This window comes from Tamandua tetradactyla, chromosome 10 (genome assembly GCF_023851605.1).
Source record: "Tamandua tetradactyla isolate mTamTet1 chromosome 10, mTamTet1.pri, whole genome shotgun sequence".
NCBI lineage: Eukaryota > Metazoa > Chordata > Mammalia > Pilosa > Myrmecophagidae > Tamandua > Tamandua tetradactyla.
The window spans coordinates 47,021,135-47,047,554 of NC_135336.1; the positions used below are offsets into that span (position 1 = coordinate 47,021,135).

The 26,420-nt window shown below is 35.8% G+C and overlaps 1 protein-coding gene across 1 annotated transcript in view; it reads right to left on the reverse strand.

Annotated features, from left to right (window-relative positions):
* Nucleotides 1-26,420, reverse strand: part of ADGRG7 (adhesion G protein-coupled receptor G7) — a 68,290-nt gene that overhangs the window by 14,020 nt on the left and 27,850 nt on the right. The window contains exons 3-13 of the mRNA XM_077118584.1: nt 25,473-25,577; nt 24,140-24,252; nt 20,920-21,075; nt 18,907-19,001; nt 15,999-16,138; nt 15,775-15,882; nt 14,356-14,516; nt 13,867-14,022; nt 11,428-11,540; nt 6,956-7,284; nt 6,172-6,268 (exon numbers count right to left, since the gene is read on the reverse strand). Of these exons, the coding sequence (XP_076974699.1) occupies nt 6,172-6,268; nt 6,956-7,284; nt 11,428-11,540; nt 13,867-14,022; nt 14,356-14,516; nt 15,775-15,882; nt 15,999-16,138; nt 18,907-19,001; nt 20,920-21,075; nt 24,140-24,252; nt 25,473-25,577 (1,573 nt within the window). The remainder of the gene's footprint in view (nt 1-6,171; nt 6,269-6,955; nt 7,285-11,427; nt 11,541-13,866; nt 14,023-14,355; nt 14,517-15,774; nt 15,883-15,998; nt 16,139-18,906; nt 19,002-20,919; nt 21,076-24,139; nt 24,253-25,472; nt 25,578-26,420) is intronic.

Here is a 26,420-nt window from a genome sequence, read left to right on the forward strand (position 1 = left end):
AAATCATTTATTTAGTAAGTATCTATGGGGTATTTTTATGTGCCAGATACTGTCCTAGAGACCAAGGTATTAGCTGTGAACAGAATAGACAAAAGCCCCTTCTTTAGTAGGCTTTTATCAAGTTGAGAGAAGAAAATGCCACAAAGAAGTAAATAAAATACATAATATGTTAGATGGTGGCAGGTGTTATAGAGAAAAATAAAGCAAGTAATAAGCATAGGAATTACTGTGAATTATGTGCCCCAGAAAAAAACATGTTCTTAATCTTAATCTTAATCCATTCCTGTAGGTGTGAATCCATTATAAATATGACTTTAATATAGATGCTAGTTTTAGTTAAGGTGTGGCCCAACAGATTGAGGTTAAGCCTGATCCTGTAACTGGAGGCTTCAGGAAGAGAAAGGTGGAGGAGTACAAGCTGGAGATCAAAGAAACCCAGAAGGGAAAGGAAAGCACATTGCCATGTGTTGGGAAAGCCAAAGAACCCCAAGGATTGTCAGCCAGCTAGAACACTACTGACTCTAGGAGAAAATGAGCCTTCCAGTCTCTGAAACTATGAGACAATGAATTCCTGTTGTTTAAGCTAACCCATTGTGTATATTTGTCAAAGGAGCAGGACAAGATGTTTCAATGTAAATAGAGTGGTCAGAGAAAGCCTTATAGAAAAAGTGATATTTGAGTTAAGACATGGAGTATATGAATAGGATGTGTGTTACTGGCAGAAGCAACAACACATGCAAAGTCCCTGAGGTGAGAAATTAAGGAATATCAAAGGGGCTAATGTCCCTGAAACATATTAAGAGATAGGTTTAGCAGAAAGTGTAAAGATGAAAATCATGTAAGGGACTTGTAGGCGATTGCTTGTACTATGGGAAAAATAGAGAGATGTGACATGATCTTTCTTGAATTTTAAAAGGATTATTTTAGATACAGTGATGAGAGGAGGGTAAGGGCAGAAGTATGAAACTAGACAGGACTCTTCAATAATAATCTAGTGGCTTAGAACAGGAGAGAAGATGTTAAGAAATAGTCTGATTCCAGATATATTTAAAGGTGAGGCATAGTGATTTATTGACATAGAACACATGGGGATAAGAAGGATGTATTGGTGTGTTGGATATGGAATGTAGAATTAAGGGTGACCTCAAAGTCTTTGGACTGAGTACCTGGAAGGATGGAATTACCATTAACCGATCTGAGAAAGATGAAGAGAAGAAAGTTTTGGGGGAAGACTGGAATTTGCAGGAGTTTAAGAATAAGATGTTTATTAGGTAGCCAAGAAGGAAGTTGGGTATTAACAAAATGATAAGAGAAGGACTGACATGTATTTGGCATTCAATTAATGTTTGATTTCTTTCCCCTGTAGGTAAAACACCATTATTATAAATGCCAAAAGATTTCTAAGTTACTTTGCATTGGAATGTTGCCACAACAAATATTAGTAGAAATCATATTTATAATGTGAATGATCTTGGAGAAACAAGGTTGATGTTCAAATCTGTTTCATGAGTTAGCAAGAGAAAATGTGCCTAGCCCTAAATAAAATAATGAAATCAAGCAGTCTGTCTTCAGGCCTTCTGAAGACTGTTACAGGAAGGATAACCCTCCTGCCACCCCCTACCTTCCATTCCCAGATACTGAAGAAATAGGAGGGCTCTCAGCTAAGAACTTTATAGAACTCGCTGAGAAGACTTTCAGAACTCTATAAGCTTCTCTGTGTGCCTAAGCAAGTGAACATGAAACATTATAAATGAAAAAGATTGATCCATTTCCTGAGGATCACAGTTCCAAAAAGAAGGAATAGTCAGAGAAAGACTATGAACAATCTTTGCTTATAATATCCAACTCTTTTGGATAGAGACTGTGCTGGTTTGAAATGATGTATGTACCCTAGAACAGCCATGTTTTAGTCCTAACCCCATTTTGTAGTGGCAGCCATTTCTTCTGCCTTATTCATTATTGTATGTTTGAAACTGTAATTAGATCATCTCCTTGGAGATGTGATTTAATCAAGAGTGGTTGTTAACTGGATTAGGTAGATGCATGTCTCCACCCATCTGGGTGGGTCTTGTTTCTGAAGTCCTATAAGAGGAAGCATTTTCAAGAATAAGAGATTCAGAGAGAGCAGAGAATGCTGCAGCACCACAAAGCGGAGAGTCCATCAGCCAGCACTTTGGAGATGAAGAAGGAAAATGCCTCCCGGGGAGTTTCATGAAACAGAAAGCCAGGTGAAGAAGCTAGCAGATAACACCGTGTTCACCAGTAACTTTCCAGATGAAAGAGAAAATCTGACTATGTTCGCCATGTGCCCTTCCACTTGAGAAAGAAACCCTGAACTTCATCGGCTTCTTGAACCAAGGTATCCTTCCCTGGGTGCCTTAGATTGAACACTTCTATAGACTTGTTATAATTGGGACATTTTTTTGGCCTTAGAACTGTAAACTAGCAACTCATTAAATTCCCCCTTTTAAAAGCCATTCTGTTTCTGGTATATTGCATTCTGGCAGCTAGGAAACTAGAACAGATTTTGGTACCAGAGAGTGGGGTGCTGCTGCTGCATCTTGCAAATATCAAACATGTTGGAATGGCTTTTTAAATGGATAAGGGGAACATTCTGGAAGAATTGTGAGAAGCTTGATAGAGAAGGCCTAGAATGCTTTGAAGAGAATGTTCGTAGAAATGTGGACTCTAAAGACACTTTTGATAAAGACTTAGACAGAATTGAGGCATGTGTTATTATAGACTGAAAGGAAGACGAGCCTTATTTTAAAATGGCAGGTAATCTGGCAAAATTGACTAGTGGCTTTGGTTGGAAGACAGATTTTAAAAGCCATAAACTTGGATATTTAGCAGAAAAGATCTCCAAATTAAATGTGGGAAGTGCAGCCTGGTATCTCCTTGTGGCTTATAGTGAAATGTGACAGGAAAGAGAGAAGCTGAGAACTGAATTCTTGGGTACAAAGAAACCAGACGCTGATGTTCTGGAGAATTCTGGGCTTCCAGGAAGGGAGACCCCAGAGAACAGTGCCCCACATGGGAACTTGACCAAAAGTGAAACCAGTCACCCATTTCAGAGAAAGCCAGGATTGAACATGGAGTTATCCAGGAAGGGTTTTTGGAAACTCTTTATGTCTGAAGGGCATGATCCAAGGCTACTGCATAGAATACCAAGGAGAGTGCTGTGGGACCTGTATAAACAAAGTTGCTGCCAGTCTGTACTGGAGGGTTCAGAGAGGGACACATTAGAAGAAAAATAACTTCAGAGGCAAAACCATGGGGGCTGAGGTCTGAAGTCAAGAAGCCTTGGGCCAAGAGAGTGGACCCACTGAAGCCCATGGAGAAGGTGGGTCTTGATTAGTTTCTGGAGTCTTATAAAAGAGGGAACATTTTGGAGAATGAGAGATATTTGGACAGAGCAGAGAATGCTGCAGCACCACGAAGCAGAGACCTTTGAAGATGAAGAAGGAAAATGCCTCCCGGGGAGCTTAATGAAACCAGAAGCCAGGAGAGAAAGCTAGCAGATGATGCTTTGTTCGCCATGTGCCCTTCCAGCTGAGAGAGAAACCCTGTGTTTGCCATGTGCCTTCTCCATCAGTCCTCTTGAACCAAAGTATCTTTCACTGGATGGATGCCTTTGATTGGACATTTTTATAGACTTGTTTTAATTGCGACATTTTCTCAACCTTAGAGCTGTAAACCAGCAATTCACTAAATTCCCCTTTTAAAAGATATTCTGTTTCTAGAATATTGCATTCCGGCAGCTAGCAAACTATAACAGAGGCTGACTTGCAAATTATGGAACAATTAGAAAAACATTTATCTTTATCTGCATAAGCCTTGTGTTGTTCAAACTTTAGACAATATGTTTCCTCAGAATTACTATTTATACCACAGACATTTATGCATTTGTATGTGTGTGTGACCTCACAAAAGACATGCCTGGAAGATTGCACAGTTACCTCAGTTTAATGTGTAGACCTGGAAGGGAAGCAGAGTTGGATATCCATGCCCATCAGGAAATGTGTTATAGCTAGGGACCCATCACCCCCATTATCCTTTAGAACTAAGTAGTAAAGGCCATGAGAGGTAGTCATTCTGGATTTGTCCCCATAACAACTGTCCCCCCCCCTCTTGTTATTATAAATTGAATAACTTAGTTTTAGGAAATAGACTTCTCAGAAGAGAGATGGATCCTAGTGTGAGACCAAATCTTGTGGGTATCAGGTAGGATTTCTGGAAATGATAATGGAGAGTCATGGGGCCGAAGTTGATCTAACAAATTACAGACCTAGCTTGGGAGAGCAGCATGGGTAGATGTTGGGAATTGAATCACGTCCTCCCATAAAAGGCATGTTCAGGTACCAACCTCTGGTCTTGTTGGTGTGAGCCCATTTGTAAATAAAAACTTTGAAGATGTTATTAATTAAGGTGTGCCCAAACTGAAATGGGTGGGCCTTAATGAAGTATGGCTGAGGTCCTTAAAAGCAAAGGAAATTGGACCCAGAAAGAGAAGCCACAGGGTGCAGACAGAAGCTGGAAGTCAATAGAACCTGGGAGAGAAAGGAGAAGCCATATGCATCACCATGTGATAGAAGAGCCAAGGTATCCCAAAGTTTTCCAGACCCACAGAAGATACCAACCCTTGGAGCAACAAGCCTTCTAGCCTTTTGAACTGTAAGCATATATATTCCTGTTGTTAAGTCAACCCATTATAAAGCATTTGCTTTAAAAAATTCCCCATGGTTACAGCATTCCTTCAGGAAAGTCTGAAACAGTCTATATGCTGGTACAATCAGGGGTAGAATACTGAAGGCTGTTTTTCTTTTATCCCTTAACTGACCCATATAGAGATAGGATACTTCTCAGGGGATTTGGGTTAGGGATTTCAGGTATGACTAGCAGAGCTGGGAGCAGTGGGGGAAAGCATGGGATATTGAGGAGCAACTGTGGGAGGATAACTCAGGAAAGTCAATAATAATCTCTCCCCTTTCTCAATCTATATACTGAACTAGATGTGCCCCTTGATGCATGTGTGTAGTGCGAAAAGTGGAGGTATAGGGGATAAAGATGTGGGAACATGGCGAGGAAGATGAGAAGACAAGGGGTGTGAAAAGTGGGAAGAGAAGGGGTGGAAGGTGCGGGCACAGGGAGTGGAAGGCGGGGATACAGGGACTCAAGATGAGACTATCATGTTACACATCCTTTCTTTTCTTCCCAACTTCTCTCATTAACAGTCACCTAATGTTTTCAGCAGCATCTAACACTGTTCTCAGAAAAGGATCTGGCCTCAATTATTTATAGTTCAGTGTGGATAAATTAAATCAACAGCCTTCTTCCTCATGAAGGTTTTTACAGGAGTGGATTTAGCACTGTATGTGGATTAGGGTAAGATATGAATAATGCAATTTTAAGTAAATTACCTATCCCATGGGATATTTGCATCTTACTTCTTTAACTGTGGAATTAAAAATGTAGGATCTCCTTGAAAGATATTAACCATAATTTATCAGAGAGAAAAATAGTGCCTGGGAATGTCTGGCAGCCCCCCTACTCTACAATTAGGCATAGTCAGACCTCACCTTTCTTCTCTCTTTCTCCACATAGAAAAGAAGGCACATGCAACCAGCAACTTTTGTTATTAACAGTTAATTTTTTACATTGCAATTGCAGGAACAATTTGTTATGTGTGATAAAAGATTATGAAATATTTGTTATATCAATATAAAATTGGTTCACATGAGTGAGGCATATGGATAGACCTTTTCTAGGTATAAAATGCTGTCACACTTACTTGATGCATCACAGTAACTCCAGAGCAGGTATTATTATTGTTATTCCAGGTTTCCAGATGAAAAAACTATATAAGCGTTAACTAAAGATTATAACTGTGTCATATCATCATCTTACTTAGTATAAAAAGATGTATTTCATAAAAGAATGTTGAGAATTATAAATGTAGAAGATTATTACTTGCTTTGAAAATGGATTTATCATAGGGATTTTCATATTATCACATTTACAATATAACGTGTTCCTTGAGAATGTGAAATTCCATTAAATATGACACTTAGAAAGCAAGATATGTATGTACAGTGACACTTGGATTCAACATCACTGAATAGCCACACTCTTACACTAAAACAATGGATGCTTTGAAAAATATCAACTCACATCTCTTCTTGTCGGTAGCCTAACTCCCATGCTGGATTGCTCTGATCCTGAGAATAAATAATTCCCACTGTTAGAGCCACCACTATAGCTGGGACACCTATGTGATAAAGAAAGACAAGGAATTAATAATTTACTCGAGACTTGGGATTAATTATAAAAGACCACAAATGAATTATATATCTGAGCCTTTTCAAGATGTATTGTAATTTCCACTAGTGTCAATATAGTAAATGATCCTACAGATGCAAATCAATGTAATTTTCCTCTAAGTGTTTGTCTTTCCTTTTCAGAGTCAGTTCTATGCACCAATCCTATACTGTTTCTGATTTCTTTGTAACTCTTACTACAATCTTCATTCTTAAATGGCCTAGTTTCTCTTTTACTCAAATTTCAATTTAGCTATCTTGAAAACATCTTCCTTTGCTGGCACCCAATACATTTTTCAATCTATTTTTCTTAAAGATTCATTCTGATTGTCTTTCTTCAAACATTTCTTTTTAAGTTGCTAAGAATTTAGTTATATTATGCTCCTAATCTCAAATGAAATTAATAAAAAGAGACATTAAAGGAAATTGACATTTAATTTAGCTTAAAAGGTATACAGAGTAGCCAGGTTGATCATGCCAGCCTTTTTCCCAGGCAGCAGGCATCCCTAGTGATTATTATATTTTTTATCTCCCCTTCCTCAGTGCCTTGTACTATTAGGCCTTCAACAGGCACTTGTTTAAATGAAATGATTCCCACAAAATTTAATTCCAGAGTAAGTAGAGAGGCAAACACTTACCCCATCCAATTAACGACACGAAGAGAATGAAATGTGGAGGAAGGGGCTTCATTGTCCTAATTAGAAGGAAATAGAGCTGTGCACTACTGAGACCAGTCCAGGTAAATGTCACCAACAGAAAATAGTGCAGTAAGGCAGCCATCACAGTGCATGTGAGGTTCGGGATGTCAACAATGTCTTTCGTGGGGCGAACATTTCCAGGGCTGCTATTATTCATCGTTAGGTACTTATTGGAGTTTTCAATTCCAAACACAAAGAGGAGGTTGAAAATGAGCATTGATGTGCACAGGTTGACCAACACCCAGGTTACTGAAGTTTTTCTGACTTTCCTGTTAATTAATAAAAGGGGGGGGGGAGTAAAACAAATTGAGCAAAACTGGAACAAACAAACTCTACAGAACAAGAGATGATTATTACCCAGTGTAAACCCAGTTTATAGCCCAGTGGGCCAGTTGGTAAATTTACCTTCCTAAATTACATCGGAAAAGCATAGTCTCCTGTCATTGAATTTTCACAAAGGAGTTAGAAGCAGATTGGTGCTTTCTTGAAACATTTCCTTTCTTGAAACTATGCTCTGATGAAAGGTCATGTATAGCTTATTTCCAAAGATGGTCCCCAATAAACCCTACTTCCTGATATTTATGGCCTATATAGACCTCTATATGCTATTCTATACATCCTATACTTATGAAAGTTGTAAAATTTCAGGTCACAACTCTCTAAACCCCTCTGACTTTTCAGATTACAGGGCCTCTTGGAATAACAATTTCCCTAAATTTATTGCTGTGTTTAAAGCTCTTAACATTTTCAATACCTCTCTATTCATAATATTCCAGAATGATAAAACTTATTTATCCAGGAGTTCCACACTGAATAGACTTATATTCAAACTGAATCCTCTCCATCCTCCTGATATTTTGTATGAGATTTTCTGAATGAGTCAAAATGTCATTGTCTTTTGGAAGGTTTAAGAAGAATCCTTTTCTATAAATGTATGAAAAGTTTCTAAATTTTCTCTTATTTCAAACATAAATTATAATCAACAGAAAGAAGCTAGAATAGTTTCAGATAGCTTGTCCTTCTGAACATTACTGTATTTTGCATATTATTCTTAATTGGGAATCTGCCTGTGAAAAGAATAAAGCCTATTAAAATCAATCTTTAAAAGTCAATGAAATTTTGTGTTTTTTTCCTGGTGTATTTTAGTGGCATCTACAACTGCAGAACTATGCTAAGAAACGTGTTGATAGAGGATGTGGAAAAAAAATCTGGAGACAATTGGAAGGAATGAGATTTTAGGCAAAGAGACTTGTTATGTAGCTACTATAACTCTCTAAACGGTATTGAACAGTAATGGGTAAAAGTGTAATAATGATGGAAAAATGAAGTAGCAAATATCAGATATGTTTACAAATGGAAATACAGGTTTGTAATTTTCCTTAAAGACACTTGCCAAAATTTATAATTTATGTTCATTTGCAAATATATTTGTACAATGTCTATCCCCCTCTATGAGAACTTAAATTCCATGAGAAATGGGCGCTTATCTGTCTTGTTTATAGTTTTGTATTCAGTACTTAATATGGTACTTGGCATATAGTATGCATGCAGTGTAAAATTTTTAATGAACGGTAAGAGACTCATTTACTGTGAAGTGTAATCAAGAGGAATCAAAAGCAATTCTGGCTCTTGGAGAAATAGCTGATTCCAGGTAGGAGACAGAGAAAGTGAAAGATGAGCCTGGACCATCCTGCTGTGCCTGAAATAAGGAAGTACTTGAAGACCCATAGGGACATAACAAAAGAACTTGAAGGGGCTCTCCCTGGCCAAATTTGGGAGTGTTCTTCTTTATAAAAGAATACTGCTAGTAAATATCGAAAGAACCGTAGAGTGAGAAAATCATCAGTTTCAACCACCAATGTAATAACGTACTCTGGTAAGGATCATTGATGGACAGCAAGATAACTGAATGAAAGGTTGTTGGGAAACAGAATAGTCACTGTCTCAAAGTATCACTCCATGGATTTCAAAGGGAAAAAAATGAACCTTTACAATGAAGAGACCACTTAAAACAAATTATCAAACTTAATATCACCAGTAATGGGACAAACTAACTTCATGTACTTCTTATTGTGCTGCACTAAAAAAGGACACAATATCATTAATACAGCATTTCCACAAAATTTAACCTGTATATAATCATGAGGAATATTTCAAACAAAGCATAAATTATACAATTTCTATATTTTACAAATAACCGACCTGGACACTTCAAAGATATTTATGTCATGAAATACCAAAACAAAACAGATGGAGGAGTTATTCTAGGCTAAATAAGACTAGAGAGATATGACAACATTTGAATTGAGGGGGGGGGAAAGACTGCTATACACAGTATTATTGGGACAATTAAATACATTTGGACTTGGATTATATGTAATATGATATTATTGCATTAATGTTAAATTTCTTGAGTCAAATTTCCTAAGCAGGGATAATGGCATAATGCTATATAGGAAAGTGACCAAGTTCTTCGGAGGTACATGCTTGAAGAATCTAGCAATGATAGTCATGATGTCTGCAATTTCACTTTCCAAAAATTTCAGAAAAAAAAAATAGATAGCTATAAAGCAGAAATAAGAAAATAAATCAGTGACTCTAGATGAAGGAAATATGGACATTCTGTGTTTTCCTCATTCAATTTTTTGGAGGTGTTTAATTTTTTTGAAATAAAACTTGGGAAAAAGAAAAAAAATAATAACAATAAAGACATAAAATTTTGACTGAATACTTCTAAGAAAAGAGTTGTAAAGGAATTAGTATAGAGAACTGATTTTGAAGGAAAGATGAGTTCATCTTGAAACATCTGGAGTTTGAGGTGGAGAAACAGGTAGAAATGCACAATAAAACCATTATTCCAGACATTCCTTAAATCTAGGTCAGGGACCATGCCTAGCCCTGAGGACACAGTGATGAAAACAAAACAAAACAAACAACTTTTTTTTTATCATGTCACTGGCCTCATGAATTTTTCATGCTGAAGAGGAAAATAGGCAGTAAACCAGTAAACTTATAAATGAACAAGTTTATAAGAGATTACAGATTGTTTAAAATGTAGTAGGTGACAAAAAAATAACGTGAGATACAAATTTGGATCGTGAGTGATGCAGTCAAGGTAGAGAGAGATGCATATTTATAGGTAATTACTTAAAATTAGATTTTTTAAAAAAATTATGGAATTCAATATCTTTTAAAAGTTTCACAATTTGAAAATTTTACATATTTTAATTTTAATTTTATGATGGTAAAAATATATCTATAACATGAAATTTACCATCATAATCATTTTTAAATGCACATATGGTGAAATAAATTACATTCACAATATTGTACAACCATCATCACTCTATTTCCAAAACTTTTTCATCACCTCAAATGGACACACTGTACCCATTAAGTATTAAGCAAAACAAAAACAAAAAACGGAGGGTTGCCCATTCCTTCCAACCCTCAGTTCCTAGTAAACTCTATCTACTTTGTGTTTTCATGAATTTGCTTATTCCAGAAATTTCATATAAGAGACATCATACAATAGGTGTCCTTATGCGTCAAATAACATAACATGTTTTCACAGCTCATCTATGTTGCATTATGTATCAGAACTTCGTTACATTTTTTTTTTTTTTGTATGCTGTGTGGCCGGGTCACTTTTCATTCTTTTTTCCATGTGAATATCCTGTTATTGCAACACCATCTGTTTAATTTTTTGTTGTTTGTTTTTGTTGGTTTCTCTGTTTTTATTTGTTTGGGAAGTGCATGGGCTGGGAATCGAACTGGGTCTCCCACATGCCAGGCGAGAATGCTACCACTGAACTACCCTTGCACCCCCTCATTACTTTTTATACCCAAACAATACTCCATTGTTTGTATATAAGACACTTTATTTACTCATTCATATATTGATGGATATTTGGGTTGTTTCTACCCTTCGACTGTTGTGAATAAAGCTGCTAATGAACACTGGTGCATGAGTATCTATTTGCATTCCTGTTTTCAATTTTTTTTTTTTTTGGTACATATCTAGGAGTAGAATTGTTGGGTCATGTGGTAATTCTGTTTAATTTTTTGAGGATCAGCCAAAGGATGTTTTATATGTACACTTCATATATGCACATATATTTTTAATTAATCTTATTTTCAAAAGTTCACAGTTAAGCAACATTTCTTTCTTTTAGAAATGCAAATTGGTAGACAAGATCCTATTCAACCTTAAAGAGTTGTAGCATAAATAAGCTGTGGGCACAAGTAAATGTCTTAGTCTTTCTGGACTTCGTCCTCTTATAAAAGATCATGTTGAATGAAATTTCTGATTTCTCTTCTCATTCTGAGGGACTGTTTCCTGGTGCGAATATGCTCAGTATCAGATTCAGGTAGCAATTCCTCTTATGAGAAGAGCCTGCTTCCCCTCTTACCTGGTGACAACCTGAAATATAATGGTAAGAACCAGACCAGCAATGGACAATGCACATCCAACAGTGGATAATACGTCGAGTGATTTAGGATATCGATACTTCCTTTTGAAACTCTGAAAAATAAGTTAGCATTCATGGTTTTTCAGGAAATAATGATTCTTGAAATATTGATGAAAGTCAACATCCTGAAGAATTAGCATGGGTCAAAAGAACTAGATTATTGCCAGTGATCTCTTCTTTTTATAAAGCTGTTGACATCGTTATAAATGAAATATCTTAACTCCTTAAGTCAAAGTGGTTTATATAAGGTAGAAATTGAGAACAATTCTCTAATTCAATTAGGTAAAAATATATATTCTTTCCCTCAATGTCTAAAATCAAAATTGTTTGAATTAGGTCAAAATTGGATAAAATTGCTTCACTTATCCATTACATTATTTTTATGTGTAACTTAAGAAAAAACTGCATATCTAGCTGATGCACTAAAAATAAAATTGCAGGAATATTTTCATGGGCATGGGAAAACATTTATAATATCCTATTAATTAAAATTAAAAAGTTAATCTCATTTTTGTGTAATATATATATTTCAGTATGTTGGAATATGAGCACAGAAAAGTACACTCTATGTGAACAGACACTCTGAAAAAAATCTAGAGGGAGAGTAATGGTGGTTGTTGGGTGGATAGGAAAATACTTGTCTGTACTTTCTGATTTTTTAAAAATTTCTTATATTTGAAAAGTATTATATATTTAATACAGAATTAAAAACATAAAGCAAATGTTCTTTTTAGTACCATCTACCCCACACTATACCCTATCTCTTGAGATCCCATCTCTTCTCCAGAGGTAACCAATGTTAAGAGTTCTTTTATGCACTTACAAATATTATTGTCACTTGCACAATTATATAGAGATTTGTTAACATAATGGGATTATAGGTGAATTGCCATCTTCATTTAAGACATCATAAACATTTTATCTATCATATTTGTTTAGTAAGTAAACATTCATACTTTATACATTGAATATGTATTGCTTTTGTAGGAAGAAAATAAAATGAAGTTTATTTAAAAAATAGTAAAACAAAAATTTCATATTATTCCTTGTGTGTAGTATACTAATAGATGTACAAAGAATCATGAAGTCCATAGGTCTTCAGATCTGTTCACTCAGAGACTATGTAGTCTTACTTTATTACAATTCTAATTAGTCTTTTAAAAAAATTTTACAACCCCAAACCAACTGGGAATGTAGGTATGTATTCATTACTAGAGACGGACTCAGAAATTAATAAGAAGTAACACCTGACAGCCTGGACCCAAAACAGGAGCGAAAGAACTATGACAATGTAGTCTGAATTATTTAATATAACTGGAAATCTGAATTTTGCCAGCTAATCAATGATCCTGATGACCTTAAGATAGAATTTAAAAAGTAAATTTTTTTTCTTTAGTATCTTCTGTCTGAGAAAGAAAGTCTCCATGTAACGCAAGTTAAAAAAACAAAAATTAAATATATTAAAGCAAGTTTGAAATTTAAAACAAGAAAATCATGGTATCTCAAAGAATTGTAAGGGTATTCTACACTTTGATAATCTATGCCATACTAATATGTTCTACTGAGTCTATTGGCTTCCCAAATATGGCTACATCATAGTCACTGGGGAATGGAAACATCTGCTTTTCGTTGGAATATTCATGGCATTAAAAGCCCCTTTATAGAAAAAAATTCCATCAACAGCAATAAAATAACGTTTTGGTTTCTCCAAACTAATAGGTTCCTGGAAATGGAAAGTACAGAAGCCCATCTTCTTAAGAGGATCAGTCCAAGAATTTTCAGAGATGGAGAAATAGCTGTATACCAGAACTAAGTGTTACTCATTATTACACAGTGCAGTTTTGGACATAAAAGAATTAAAGGAACCTTGCCTGTACATATATAGAGGAACTGAAGGACAAATTGAGTGAATTCAAGAGCTTTTCCTCATATAATCTGGTGTAGATTTATATTCTATAGACAAAAAGCTTTGGAAATTTGATTTAAACTGCTTACCCGTAGATAGGTATGCACTGAACCTAACACACAAAGCTGTACAGCCTTAACTCTGACTATAACAACTTCAAGCTTTGGAACATGAGAATTAGTTGATTGCATTCTGTCTGCTCCTCTTCTGTACATTAGCTCCCTTCCCATTATAAGACATAACAGTGCCAAATTCATCAATGCTAAGACCATATTGCCAAAAAAACCCTATTCTATTTGCCTTTCCCTTTACTTCCCTTTAATCCCCCATCACTCCATCGCCTTTTTTTATTTAAACCAAGAAACCAAGTATCTTTGTAAAGTCAGCCCTTCAAAGCAATCTCCCACTAGAACATACTAGAATTGTGTGTAAAGAAAATTCTTGTCTGAGAAGTACTATATATACAGACCTACCATTAACACAGCAAAGTTAGAGGTGTGATTGCAGCGGCAGTACAGGAATTCAGCAGTGCTCTCATTTTTCGAACAGCCATCTGTGCTCCAATCGTTCATTGAAAAATCCCAAAAAACACAGGCATAGGAATGGAGTTCAAATTGCCCTGGGTGGTGCTGTGAATTGACAAGACAATAAAATTACTGATTCCTTAATACTTAAATGGGTAGAAAAATCAAATACGTTAACATACACATATGAGAAACCAGTTACGTATTTACTAAACAATAGCAACTTCCTCGTGGATTGGAAGGTCTTGGAATTCAAATGAGTTAACTTTGCTTTTAGCTAGTCTGACAAAAGAAATAGAGGAGAGGAGGTTTAAATGAACACTTTTGATAAATAGATTTATCTGTGGATTTCTGCTACCCAAACTATTCATACTTTTGTAATCAACAGTCGGCTGGATTTTTTTTTTTTTTTTAATTTCTGTTAATGGGAAAACTCACCTTTGGATTAAAGACCATCTCAACAGAAGCACTTTGTCGTATCGTATTTTTTTCAGTGGTGCCTGAGATAATTCTTTGACTAAAATTTGATTCAGTTGTAAAACTTTTTGATTGGAAAAGCTTGCTGTTTTGGAAAACTATAAAGCCACATTTAGTGTCAGCTGTGAGGGGAAAAAAGGACTTTAAAATTAATATATAAAACCCAAGGTAAACAAGAAATGAAGTGCTACATTATTGTTAAACAGGAAGACTGCTTAATACTTGAATCAAGTACAGTTAGAATGGTTTGCTGGCTGAAACTTTATTTAATTGCAATATATAATTAACATCTATAACCCAGGGTTGGCCATCTATGGTTGTTTGAAACTGTTATGTACCCCAGAAAAGCCACAGTAGTAAAAAGAACACAGTACTGGCACAAGGATAGACATATAGACCAAAAGAATCTAATCAAGAGTTCAGGCAGTGGGCTTCAGATACAGCTATAATCCCTTATTTTTTTAAAGAGGACTTACAATATTTTGACATTTGTTTTCCTTGCTGGTGGGTACATAGGTGCTACTTATACTATTTGCTGTATTTTTTGTATGTATAAAACATTTTAAAATTAAAAGTAAAGAAAAGAAAAAAGAAAAATTTAATTTTTATCTCACAAATATGTGGCTGAAAGCAAAGAGGAGCAAAATTTCACAACATGCCAGATTCACAGGTAATAGCTGTTCTTTTCTTTCATTGCTATTATGAATTTAATCTAAAATGGGTACTTTCTGGCACTGAATTTTGATTTGGGGAGAGGAGGAATGTAAAAATGGCAGTGAGTTTGCATATTATTATTGTTATATTCCTCCTTTTTAATTTTATTTTTTAAGATTATGGAAAGTAGAACAATTTCAAGTTGGACACAAGAATTTCTGAAGGACACAAGAATTTCTGCAAAATAAGGTGCCCACTGTGGACACCAAGTTAGAGGAGTTATAGAAAATTGACACTACTTTTCACAAGTGTGATAACTACATAAAATGTTCCAAGGGCAAGTCTGCAGGATAAGTCCTAGCCTACAAATGTCATGTCACTAGTAAATACAGATAAAAATAGTACAAAGTTTGTGGTCTAAATAATTTTAATGTATAAATATAGAGCAAAACTGCTTTGCAGGACTTTTGGGGGGAAACAGATTTGTCCATGCCCTGAGCATTTCTATTCTGCTACTCTCTAAAGTTCTAGTTTTGAAAAGAAAAGATAACCATATTTATGTCTTGGAATAGTGGAGTCAAGATGCATATATGTCGGAGCGCAAATGTACTCAAACACAAATTCAGGGTGAAATTAAATAAACATTCTTTCTCCTTCAGAGGATTTTAAGTTAATAAATCCATAAGTGTGAGTACTTTTTTTAATGTAACAAAGTTTGAAACCTACCTTTACTGACATTGAGCAAGATCTGAAGTTCAGTTTGTTCGTCTGGATTAAGCTCACGTACACTAGAATTTACGTTTATTAAACCAGGAAGTAGAGAATTGTTAGCTCCTATGAGAAGGAAAAGGTAGAATTTTAAAAACCTACATTTTCATGAATACAACATTATTCATGGTTAGTAGCAGAATACTCTCTGCTTCTATGAGCGCACAAGACAAACAGCTCACCTTTCATCACAGAGAAGCGAATACTTTGACCACCCTCACCGTGGTTTTGAGATAAGTCTACAGACTGTACTGCTATGTTAGGTACTACCACTTGTCCATCATCTAAAGACAAGGAATAATTCTCCATGCTCTTAATAAGCCTGCATGAAAGAGAATATAACATATAATATTCTAGAGTGACATCATAAAATCGAGGTGTACCTTCCCTCATACATTCCGGGAGAAAGGGATGACCAAGAAAGTCCCACGGTCACAAGGCCATTGGCACAAACACCCTCTTGTGTTCCCACTAATTCGACTCAGTCCTTTCACCCAAATCCCTTGCAGTCAAGAGCATCTCTTTGAAAGATGGTTCCTGAGTCTACCATTCAGATGGAACTAAGGAGAGCAAAACTCTCTGACCTCCCTGACTTGGTTATTAACTTAATTGCAGGTTTTCACAAAATTTTTTTTCTGCTTTGACTGAGTTCAAAGATAGATTAGACGTCAGGTAGGAGGGAGGGTGGGGGAAACCTGTCAATTTGGAGTTCTCCAACAAAAAGTTATAAGATCTTTATTTTTTCTTGTTTCCTATAAGAAGTATTTGTATTATTTCTGTTCTTGGCAAAACCAAACCTCTCTAAGATAACTGCTTTACTTTTCCAGGAAATCAAATGATTTCATTAAAATTTAGTGGTCCTGTCATCTAAATCTTTATTTCTGTCACTGAGATATCTTTACCTTTCCACATGAAATAACAACAAAAAAGAAAAACTGAAAATACAGATTGCTTTATAAAGGGAACGCGATTGCCATAACATATGGAAACATGCAACTAGGGCCTGTTTCAGATACTTACCTTTCATAACATCACTTCATGAATTTTCAACAATCCACACTAAGTATTTCCCACTTAACAGTCATACCTCAAAGCTGCTTTGAATAGAGGGAATACCTAACAAATACCTGCCAAAACCGTATTTATGTATTCATTCAACAAAAAATATCTGTTGAGCATCTACTGTGTGGTCAGCATCCTGGGAAACACCTGGGGCATTCTTCTAAGGAGGTCCCTCAGGCATTTAGAGGCCAAAGGGAAAGATATGTTAGATACATGCAGGTGTCTTCCATGTTTACAACCACTTTTAAAGCGTTGCTGTACTCACAGCCTCTACTATGGTCATTTTTTCTACCATATACTTCCTCCTTACTCTTGTCACAACTGATTGAATTAAGATGGACAACTGTCCAAGGGTGCCAATCTAGAGGCTGGCCAGCAATCTGTTACAAATGACTAGAAGAAGCAATCAGATTACTTCACTCTGTAAAGAATTTTCTGGCTAGTGTGGGAATTATATCAGAAAAGTCACGGTTTAAAGAGAGTTAGAGAGGTCATTATGGTATGAATGAATAGAGCTGATAAGAGATATACTTACTGAGTCATATTAATTAAAAAGACAATAACCTCTATTTTATTAAAGAATTTGGGCTCAGTTTATGAAATAATGTGAGTAATTTGAGTAGCTAGAGATATAAAATGATTGGAAATAGCTACTAAATGACAAAGGTAGAATTTGAATCCAGGTTTGTCTGACTCCAAAAGTTGTGGCCACAGCCATTATAGACTGTGAAAGCCCAGCGCCTCCAGCTCTGAAGTAGCCCATAGTAGCTCTGCACGTCCAAGTTCAGTGATCTTAGATGCTGAACTCCATGGCTACTTCCTTTTCCTACTTAAAGAAAAATGGGAAGAGGGGCAGGCCCAGACTTGGATTAAAGTTTGGAGTCGCAAACTATACCAGTAAAAGTGCTCACACAATTCTACCACCATCTCTCAGTATTATAATCTTTTGAATGCTTTCTCCACATCGTGCTTTTGTGCTTTCTCTACTTTGACAGATCAAAACTAAATAGATACTTGTTGTAATAATTGTAAGGCCAGAGAACTACTTCTAGCAGTACTTTCTCCTAAGGAAATAATGGATCAAGCAAGCAAATAACATGCACAAGAAAGTTCATTTTTCATAATATTTTAAAACTTGAACTAATCTAAATATCTATATGCAGGGAATTGGTGAAATAAAGGTTTATTCATATTATGCAGTAGTTTTATATAATGATGTAGATGCATATGTATTTATATTTTTAAAAAGTTTACATAGCATTAAGTGACAAAAGAAAGTTATAAATCAATAGAATATGCAATATGATTTCAATTTTAATATACATATACACACAGGCAAAAGGAAAAAATACGGATAACTTTAAAAATTTGGCTCATCTCTATGTTTTCTTATTTTTCTCTTATGAATATGCATATTTACTTAAATTTTAAAAGGCTTTAGAAACTAAGAGATACATGGATGAGTCCCAATGAGGGGTGTCTATAAATAAAGTATGTGAGTACTTTAAAGTACAAGCAGACAACCAAAAAATAAATAAATACAAATCAGAATAAAGGAGTTAAGAAGAGAGAAAGCAGATAGAGTCAAACTCTTTTTTTTCTTAAATGTAATCTTAGGAAAGCTAAAGAAAGCTTAATCGAATTGTATCAGGGCCCTGGAAAGAGAGATAAGGGGATGGCAGAGTATCCAGCAAAGTTATGCTGTTATCTGCAGCTCCATGCATTAAGAAAAGAGTTGGAAGAATTCCCTGCTGTGTGTGAAGGTTGTTCCTTGGCCATGCCAAAGTAAGGCTAGGAAAACAATTCTAATCTAAAGCATTCCAGTTATTCACTATTTCCCAGGCCATGGTCACCCCTCCATCCAGTAACTGAAGATCATGTGGAAAGCCGAGGCTTTTTTCTGCATTACAAAGGAATCAGCCATTTGGTATATCCATGAGAGCAATGTTTAATTTCTGTTAATCCCTTAACATAGGAATGTAAACAACACCTTATCAGGTTTTCTTTCCAAATTAAAAGTTTGCTTACTTGCTAAAGGTTTCATTATCAGCAGCTGCTGTTTGAAAAACTTCTTCATTGGCATCTAAAAGCTGACCTACTGTTGTTACAGCAATTTTTTTTGCCTGCCAAAGAGAAGGCATTAATAATCATAGAAGACATAGACCATGTATCACTGTCACTATCCTCATCATGAATTATGATGTTGTAAGTGGCACCACTGGTCTGATAATTTAAGGCAATTATTTTTCAAAAATAAATGTACAGTGTTGTTCTATATAAGGTGGCAGAGAAAAACTAAATGATGCCAAATAAAAATATAAATAGGGTGCATGAGTGGTTCAGTGGTAGAATGCTCGCCTTCCATGTGGGAGACCCGAGTTAGATTCCCGGACCATGCACTCCCCAAATAAATAAATAAACAGACAAACAAACAAACAAACAAACAAATAAATAAATAAATAAATGAACAAGACAATTGGAGACATGTTTTCAAATATGACCTCCTAGCAAGGTCTTTAACAAAAAGTTTCCCCAAGAGCACAAAAACATCCCCAAGAGCACAAAAGCAAGTGCTTGGTTACGAAACCAGAAACGAAATCAGAAGAGTGCAGGGAATGTAATGTTAGAACATTACAGCCCAGAACAATTATATAAATTTACTACTTAAGAAATGATTTCTAGCTTTCTTTACAACCCAAAATTAGGAGTACACCAGAGGGGGGATGGCTTTGTCCTTGATTACTATTTAACTGCCTTCTTTCTCGTTATTGATGCCTTGCTGTTGTTATTGGCTAATCCTTCCATAAATTCCTATTTGGTGGTAGATGGTTTTCTCTTTCAAATCCATTTTACTTAACTTGTGCTTTGATTCTCATCCAATTTTCAAAGGACCTGGGGTGGTGTAAAATAAGTTTTTGAGGTAAGACATTTAAAACGGATGGAAGAAAGGAGCAGATATTTGCAGGTCATGCTGATATTCAACTGTTAAACACTGGGTCAGTCCACACTGGTGGTTACTAGCCAAGCTTGACTAGTGCCCAAGTTGTACTTATTGGTGAATGTTGACTATCATTTTTGTCCTTAATAAGGTTATAACATATCAAATGTAAACCAGACTTAAAGGTTTCAATAAGCCAAACAAAAATGCAAATATATTCAGCAGACAGGATTCACAGTTTACGATAGACTGTTTCAAACCCATTTTCTAGGAATACTAGTTTCTTGGAATAGAATAGAATCGATATGGTCCAATGTAATCAGTAAACATAGCAATAAGGTGAATTAGACTTGTTCATTATAGGATTTTCTGGAGGGTTTAACATGAGCTATTCATTGCAATTATCCTAAAGGGGGACATTTGGACAAGGAACCCTTTATTTCCCTTGAGCATCTCTCATAAGGAGTATCCCTCACAACTGTTTCAAGCAACCCAAACTATGCCCAATTCTGTATCATGGAATAAGTGGTAGAGTTTGGGGTCTCTTTCTTTTCTTTTTCCTTCCTCTTTTTTTTTTTAATTTAAGAAAACAAACAATACCCTTAGAACCACCAAAAATTGATATCTTAGCTTAATCATAGGCATATTTAACTAAAGTATCCATATAATCATTGTAAAACTTGTGTTTGCACAGTAAATTACATAAAACAATTTAAAATTAAAGCACCAAGGAAAAAATCTACAAATTCAGATAGTGTTTTATTATTAAACACTAACTTAGATACCATCTGATCAACTGTCAAAACTGTGAATGTTCTCAAAAAATCAAGTACAAAGTTCTTACAAATGTCTGCATTGCTATAGTAATGACCTATGTTACTAAATATTTTCCTTGTTTCAGGAAAATATGAAGGTACAAATATTTTTACAATTAACATATGGAAATCTTAATCACTTAAAATGTATCTTAGTTAGCTTACCCATAGGCATATTAAAAATATATATATCTAAGTAATCACCGTAAAGCCTGTTTGTATAATGTTTCATAAACCAACTTAAAATTAAAGCAATCTTCCTCTTTTTCTTAATGTTGTGAATTCTACCTGAGATGTACCATCTTGGGATACGTCAAAGATCTGTCTGACCACTCTAGTAGCAGAAGCGATGTCCCCAGCAGTTAATTTACTGGCATCAGCTGTTAAAATCTGGACTTCAGAAGAGATGTTCGTATATTCTTCTGGCTTTGTGTCATTATCTATCTGTTAAAAATGAAAATCCTATTTTTATACAATGATATTAAAACACTTTGCAAGCAACTGCAGATGAAGAAGCTGGAAACAATCTAAGCTTCAATCTGCCAAACATCACATCCACACAATTTTCCATATATTTGCTTCTTACCTTGAGTAAAGGACCAAGTACATGCAGGTCAATGGTTTCCCAGCCTTTACTGACTGCCAGGAGTAATGAATTATAAAGGGTTGCTTTCCTGAGATCAATGCTACTCAAAGTGGGGCCCATAGGCAACAGTTCACTAACTGTGGGCCATAGGCAATAGCTCACCAACCCTTTGTTACAGGACCCATGCAAAGATCAGCACAGAAACTGAGAGTAAGCATTCAGGAACTTTTACAGCAATTTGACATAGGAACTTCATGCTGTTGAATCTAGTAATTTAAAAATAAGTTTCGTTTTTCTGTATCTTTTTCATTTCATTTTTCTAGAAGCTCATTTTTAATAATTGTTTTATTAGAGAAATTGCAGGTTTATGAAAAAAATGCAGAAAATACAGAGTTCCCATACGCCTTCCATTGCCTATGCAGTTTTGCCTATTATTTACATTCTGCATTGGTGAGTTACCTTGTTACAATTGATGAAAGGATATTACTATAATTGTACTATTAACTATAATCGGTAATTTACATTAGGGTTCGCAGTTTGTATTTTACAGTCCCATTTTTTTTCTATATTTTATTCTAGTGACATATACACAAACTAAACTTCCTCTTTTAAACACATCCAAATACATAAGTCCGTGGTGTTGGTTACGTTCACAATGCGGGGCTTCCGTTACCACCATCCGTCGCCAAAACTTTGCTAACACCCCAAACAGAAAGTCTATACCAAGTAAGCATTAACTCCGCATTCCCTACCCCCACTCCGTCCCTGGTAACCTGTATTCCAGTTTCTAACTCTATGAATTTGCTTATTCTAATTATTTCACATCTAGTAATTCATTTTTTTTGGGGGGGTTACGGAAATTTATTTTAATGTTTTAAGTCTTAGACGCAGAGTATTCATCCATCTGCCTTTCAAATAGCTATGGTTGCTGCCATATAAAGTCCTTAAAGTCTTCAGACAAATGAAAGGTCTACCTTTGTTCTCCCTAAAGGTGAATTCCAAATCCTGAAATAAAGAATACAGAAAATTGGTATAAAACTCCTAATAATCCAAAGCCCTGAACATTTTCTGTGGGAGTGGCTAAATTCCCTTTTCCAACAGGTGTAAATTGGATTGTTTGGACCAGATACATTCTAGTAATTCATCTTTGTTGTGTTTTACAAAATTGTTGGTCTTATTTTTAAAAATAGATTGCTTAATTTTAAAACTGGGTTTTCAGCACAGATAGTTTGGGAAATACTGGCCTAGACAAGTTCTCCAGGTACCAATTTGCCCTGTGGCTCTGCATTGTAAGGCTGAAATACCTTAATCTATACTGTCCGTAGTGGAGCTGGCTGTCAACATGTGTGTGGCTTAGTTCTCACTAGGTGGCAGCATTATGTAAAAAATCAAACCAAGGGTACATATAGGTTATTTGGACTTGAGGAAGCTTTTGAAACATTAACTAATCAGTAGACAGAAAGGAATAACTCTATCATTCAACAATCAGCTAACTACTGTGTGTTCAGCATTTTGCAAGATGCTTTACAGCTGCTATCACACTTAATACTCAAAACAACATTGTGATTTGAGTACTCTCAGTCCCGTTTCACACATGAGAAGGACTTGAAAAGGTTAGATAACCCAAAGTTCACATAGCTTGGGAGTAATAGAGCTGAGAGTCAAACACTGGCCTGTTTCTTCAGAGCCAGCAGCTTACCCACATCCACATTCCTTCTGAACTGTGTGGATGGCAGCTGCCCCCAGACCTCTGTCTGTGACTGGACAGCCAGTGTGCTACACTGACAGGTATGTGGACTTTGAAATCAAAGAGTAGTTCTTTTAGTTCCTGACTGTGGTTCACTGGGCAAAACACTTTTACCTCTCTGAGTCACGGTGTCTGAACATCAATAAGTTGTATCTTAACACCTGTCCCTATGGCTCTTAGAAGAATTAAATACAACACAATAATAACATATACAAAATACTTAGCATGGTATTTGGCACACAGTTAGTGCTCAGTAGTTAATAACTATTATTAACTATAATTATCTATAATATAGGACTAACATCTAATTCATAGGATTTTTATATTATAAATTATAATTTATAATTTTATTAAATTTTTATAATTTAATATATTAATTTATATATTAAATGAGATAATCTATGTAACTTGGCCGGCACGAAGAAGGATCTATGTAGAGGCAGACTTCCCCCTCCTGTCCTTGCTTGACCTCAGGTGCTAGCTCTTCATCACATTTCAGTGTGTCATTAGGGAAACTAATTTAATCTGCATGGAAAACCAGATCTAATTCAGATGTTCTTTTTGTGTCATCTTCTCATGCATGGAGCCCTGAGACCAGCACCAGAGTCTGGAGTTCCCCTTCTCACAGCGTCTTCAATCATAGTTTTTTTGGGGTTTTTTCCCCCTCTTCATCTTGATCCAGAGGAACACCACAAGACTTTCCTTTTTTTAATTTGTATGCTGTATGGTAAGGGGTCACATTTCATTCTTTTTCCGTGTGTATTCTGTTACTGCAGCACCACTTGTTGAATTTTTGTTTGTTTGTTTGTTTTTTGGGAAGTGCATGGACTGGGACTCGAACCCGGGTCTCCTACATAGCAGGTGAGAATTCTACCCTTGAACTATCCTTGTGCCCCCCAAGACCTTCCTTTTGATCTCAAATGTTAGGGACCCTATTCAGTCAAGACATCATTGGTCTACAAAGATGAGGCGATTAGTGCTATATGAATTATCATTTGCTTAATAAACCCAGCAAGTCCAGCTGTCCCTTTTTCACAAATAGTTCCTGGCCTTTTTAAAAAAAGAATGTTACTAGTTTTTGTTATTTGTAATTTGAGCATTTTGAAAGCATTGATTTGACCATTGGATGACATAGACTCTTAGCAATTGTCCCTCATATGGGTCATGTGACATACCTGTTGTTCCAGTGTTTGCAGATTTTCATTACAATTTCTTTGTGACACATTTTGAAATTCTGTTTGTTCAAACATATTGTGGTTGCACAGCCCCACTGCCTTTGGAGACCCCGCTTTAATAAAAGGGGAAAAAAAAGATAATGGTTGCAAAGATGGCCACAACAATAGCCCAGCAGTCTGTTTCTATACACATGTACCTTTGTAATACGACTTTGCTACTACTTATATCAAGAGGTAGTCTTCTTCTCCAGTCCCTGAATCTGGGGCTGGTCTTGTGATTTGCTTTGACCAATTACATTGTGGTATAAATGTGTGAATTCCTGAGCCTTGACCTATAGAAGCCTTGACACTTCAGACCTGCCCTCTTAGAATGCTGAAATCTCCAAGTAAGGAAGAAGGTCTAACCTCCTGGAGGATAAGAGGCCATATGGAGGACAACCTAGGTGCTCCAGCACCAAGGCCCCAGGCATATCAGCAAGGTCATCTTGGACTTTATGGCTCAGTCCAGCTGCCTCCATCAACCCACAGAATTGTGAGAAATGAAAATCATTGCTGTTCTAAGTCACTAAGTTTGGGATAGTTAGACATACAGCAATAGATAGGTCAATCAAGCAATTACTTCAAGAATACTTCAGGTAGATTATACTTACTGTCTTGATTTTTTAAAACTGAAATTCAAAAGACCCAGTCAACTTCTTTTCTTCCTTTGATGTCAGAAAGGAAGATTTGCCTTCCTTCAACTAAAGACTTAATGGTTTTGAATTGGATGTGATGGAGGAACACTATGCTAGGAGACCAGAGACAACATGAAAAAATCCTACTAGATATTGAATTATATGTTGATCTTTCCTTTTTTTAAAATTCAAATTAGCGTAGCATTTGACAGGTGAAGAAGAGTCCTAGTGCATTGCAGCATCTCTTAGGTATTTGGTTAGCTCCCAATTTACTCCCCGTATATGCTTCTTGAATCCTTTGGTTTATTTTCTGATACTACTCTTTGAGCGTCCCCAGCTCAGGGTCCACCTATAACTAATACTTAAGAAGCTGTAATAGATAAAATCATCTCCAGCTGTCATTAGAGGGGCAGCTTTCTTCAGGATTAGTTTTCAGCAGCTGCTTGATGGGGCAACAACTGGAAGCACTAAAATTAGACATAACTTCTCCAACACTAAGTGGAAGGCTAAATTATGGATACTTCTTTTAGGTAGCTGATACTTGAAAGGAAGGCTAATTATGGATACTTCTTTTAGGTAGCTGATACTTGAAAGGACCATAGGTATGTCCCAGCAGAGTGATTCTTAGGTGTACACAGAGATGTTTGAAAAACACCTACCATTGAGAGTGTCATTTTCACATGTCTGTAAGGAAGATCCATATTTTCCCACTGTAACTTTGGGAAAAGTGAAATTCTTATAAGTACCCTTTTCACAGAAATTAACTGTAAGAAAGAAAACATATTTTTTTCATCATGAAAGTATACTTTTCTTTTTTCATATTTGAAACCGGATAAAAGTTAAAAGTTTAGAACCTATTCAATGCCATTTGAAGGATGATAGAAGGCCTGTTACCCACTTGTCTGCTAGGGATTTCCATACCTTCCTATCTGGTTAAGATTACTGCTATTAACCTTACTAGTAGGTTAGAGAACAGGTTCCCAAAAGAGGGGGCACAATATATAACTAGATGGAGGTGGAACTGTGAGCACTAGCACATCAGCAAGCATAGTATATCACATTTGTTGTGAACTTGAGAATTAAAGATATAGGACCTACAATAGCAAAGGTCATCATGAAGATGTGGGACAAATAACAAGAAAAAATGCCAGTTGTGGAATGTATGGGGACAAATCAGCTGGTAAGAGTATAGACAATGATAGGCATAGGGGTTCTAGGGCTCTGGATCCCAGGCAGACAGCATGATGTTAGTGGTGGGAAGCCCATCTCAGGTCAACAAGTGGCTTTGAACTTTGATTCTAAGGCATCATTGATTGAAGTCAAACCACTAATAAAAAAAACTCTCAAGGAAAATGAGGAAAAGACAAAAATTTCACATAAACATGTATTTTGATAGATGCATCTTGTATTTCAGAAAGTTAAACATGATAAAATTGTGATATTTGAAATTGGATCATATGGCATATCACCAAATGAAAAGACCTGAGGGAAAAAAGATACTTAATGTCCTTGCTTAGACATCATTGTGGATTTACAGAAAATTTTGACAATCAGGAGTCAGACATGATATATTGAATGTATGGGAAAATAATCCAAGGAAAAAAACC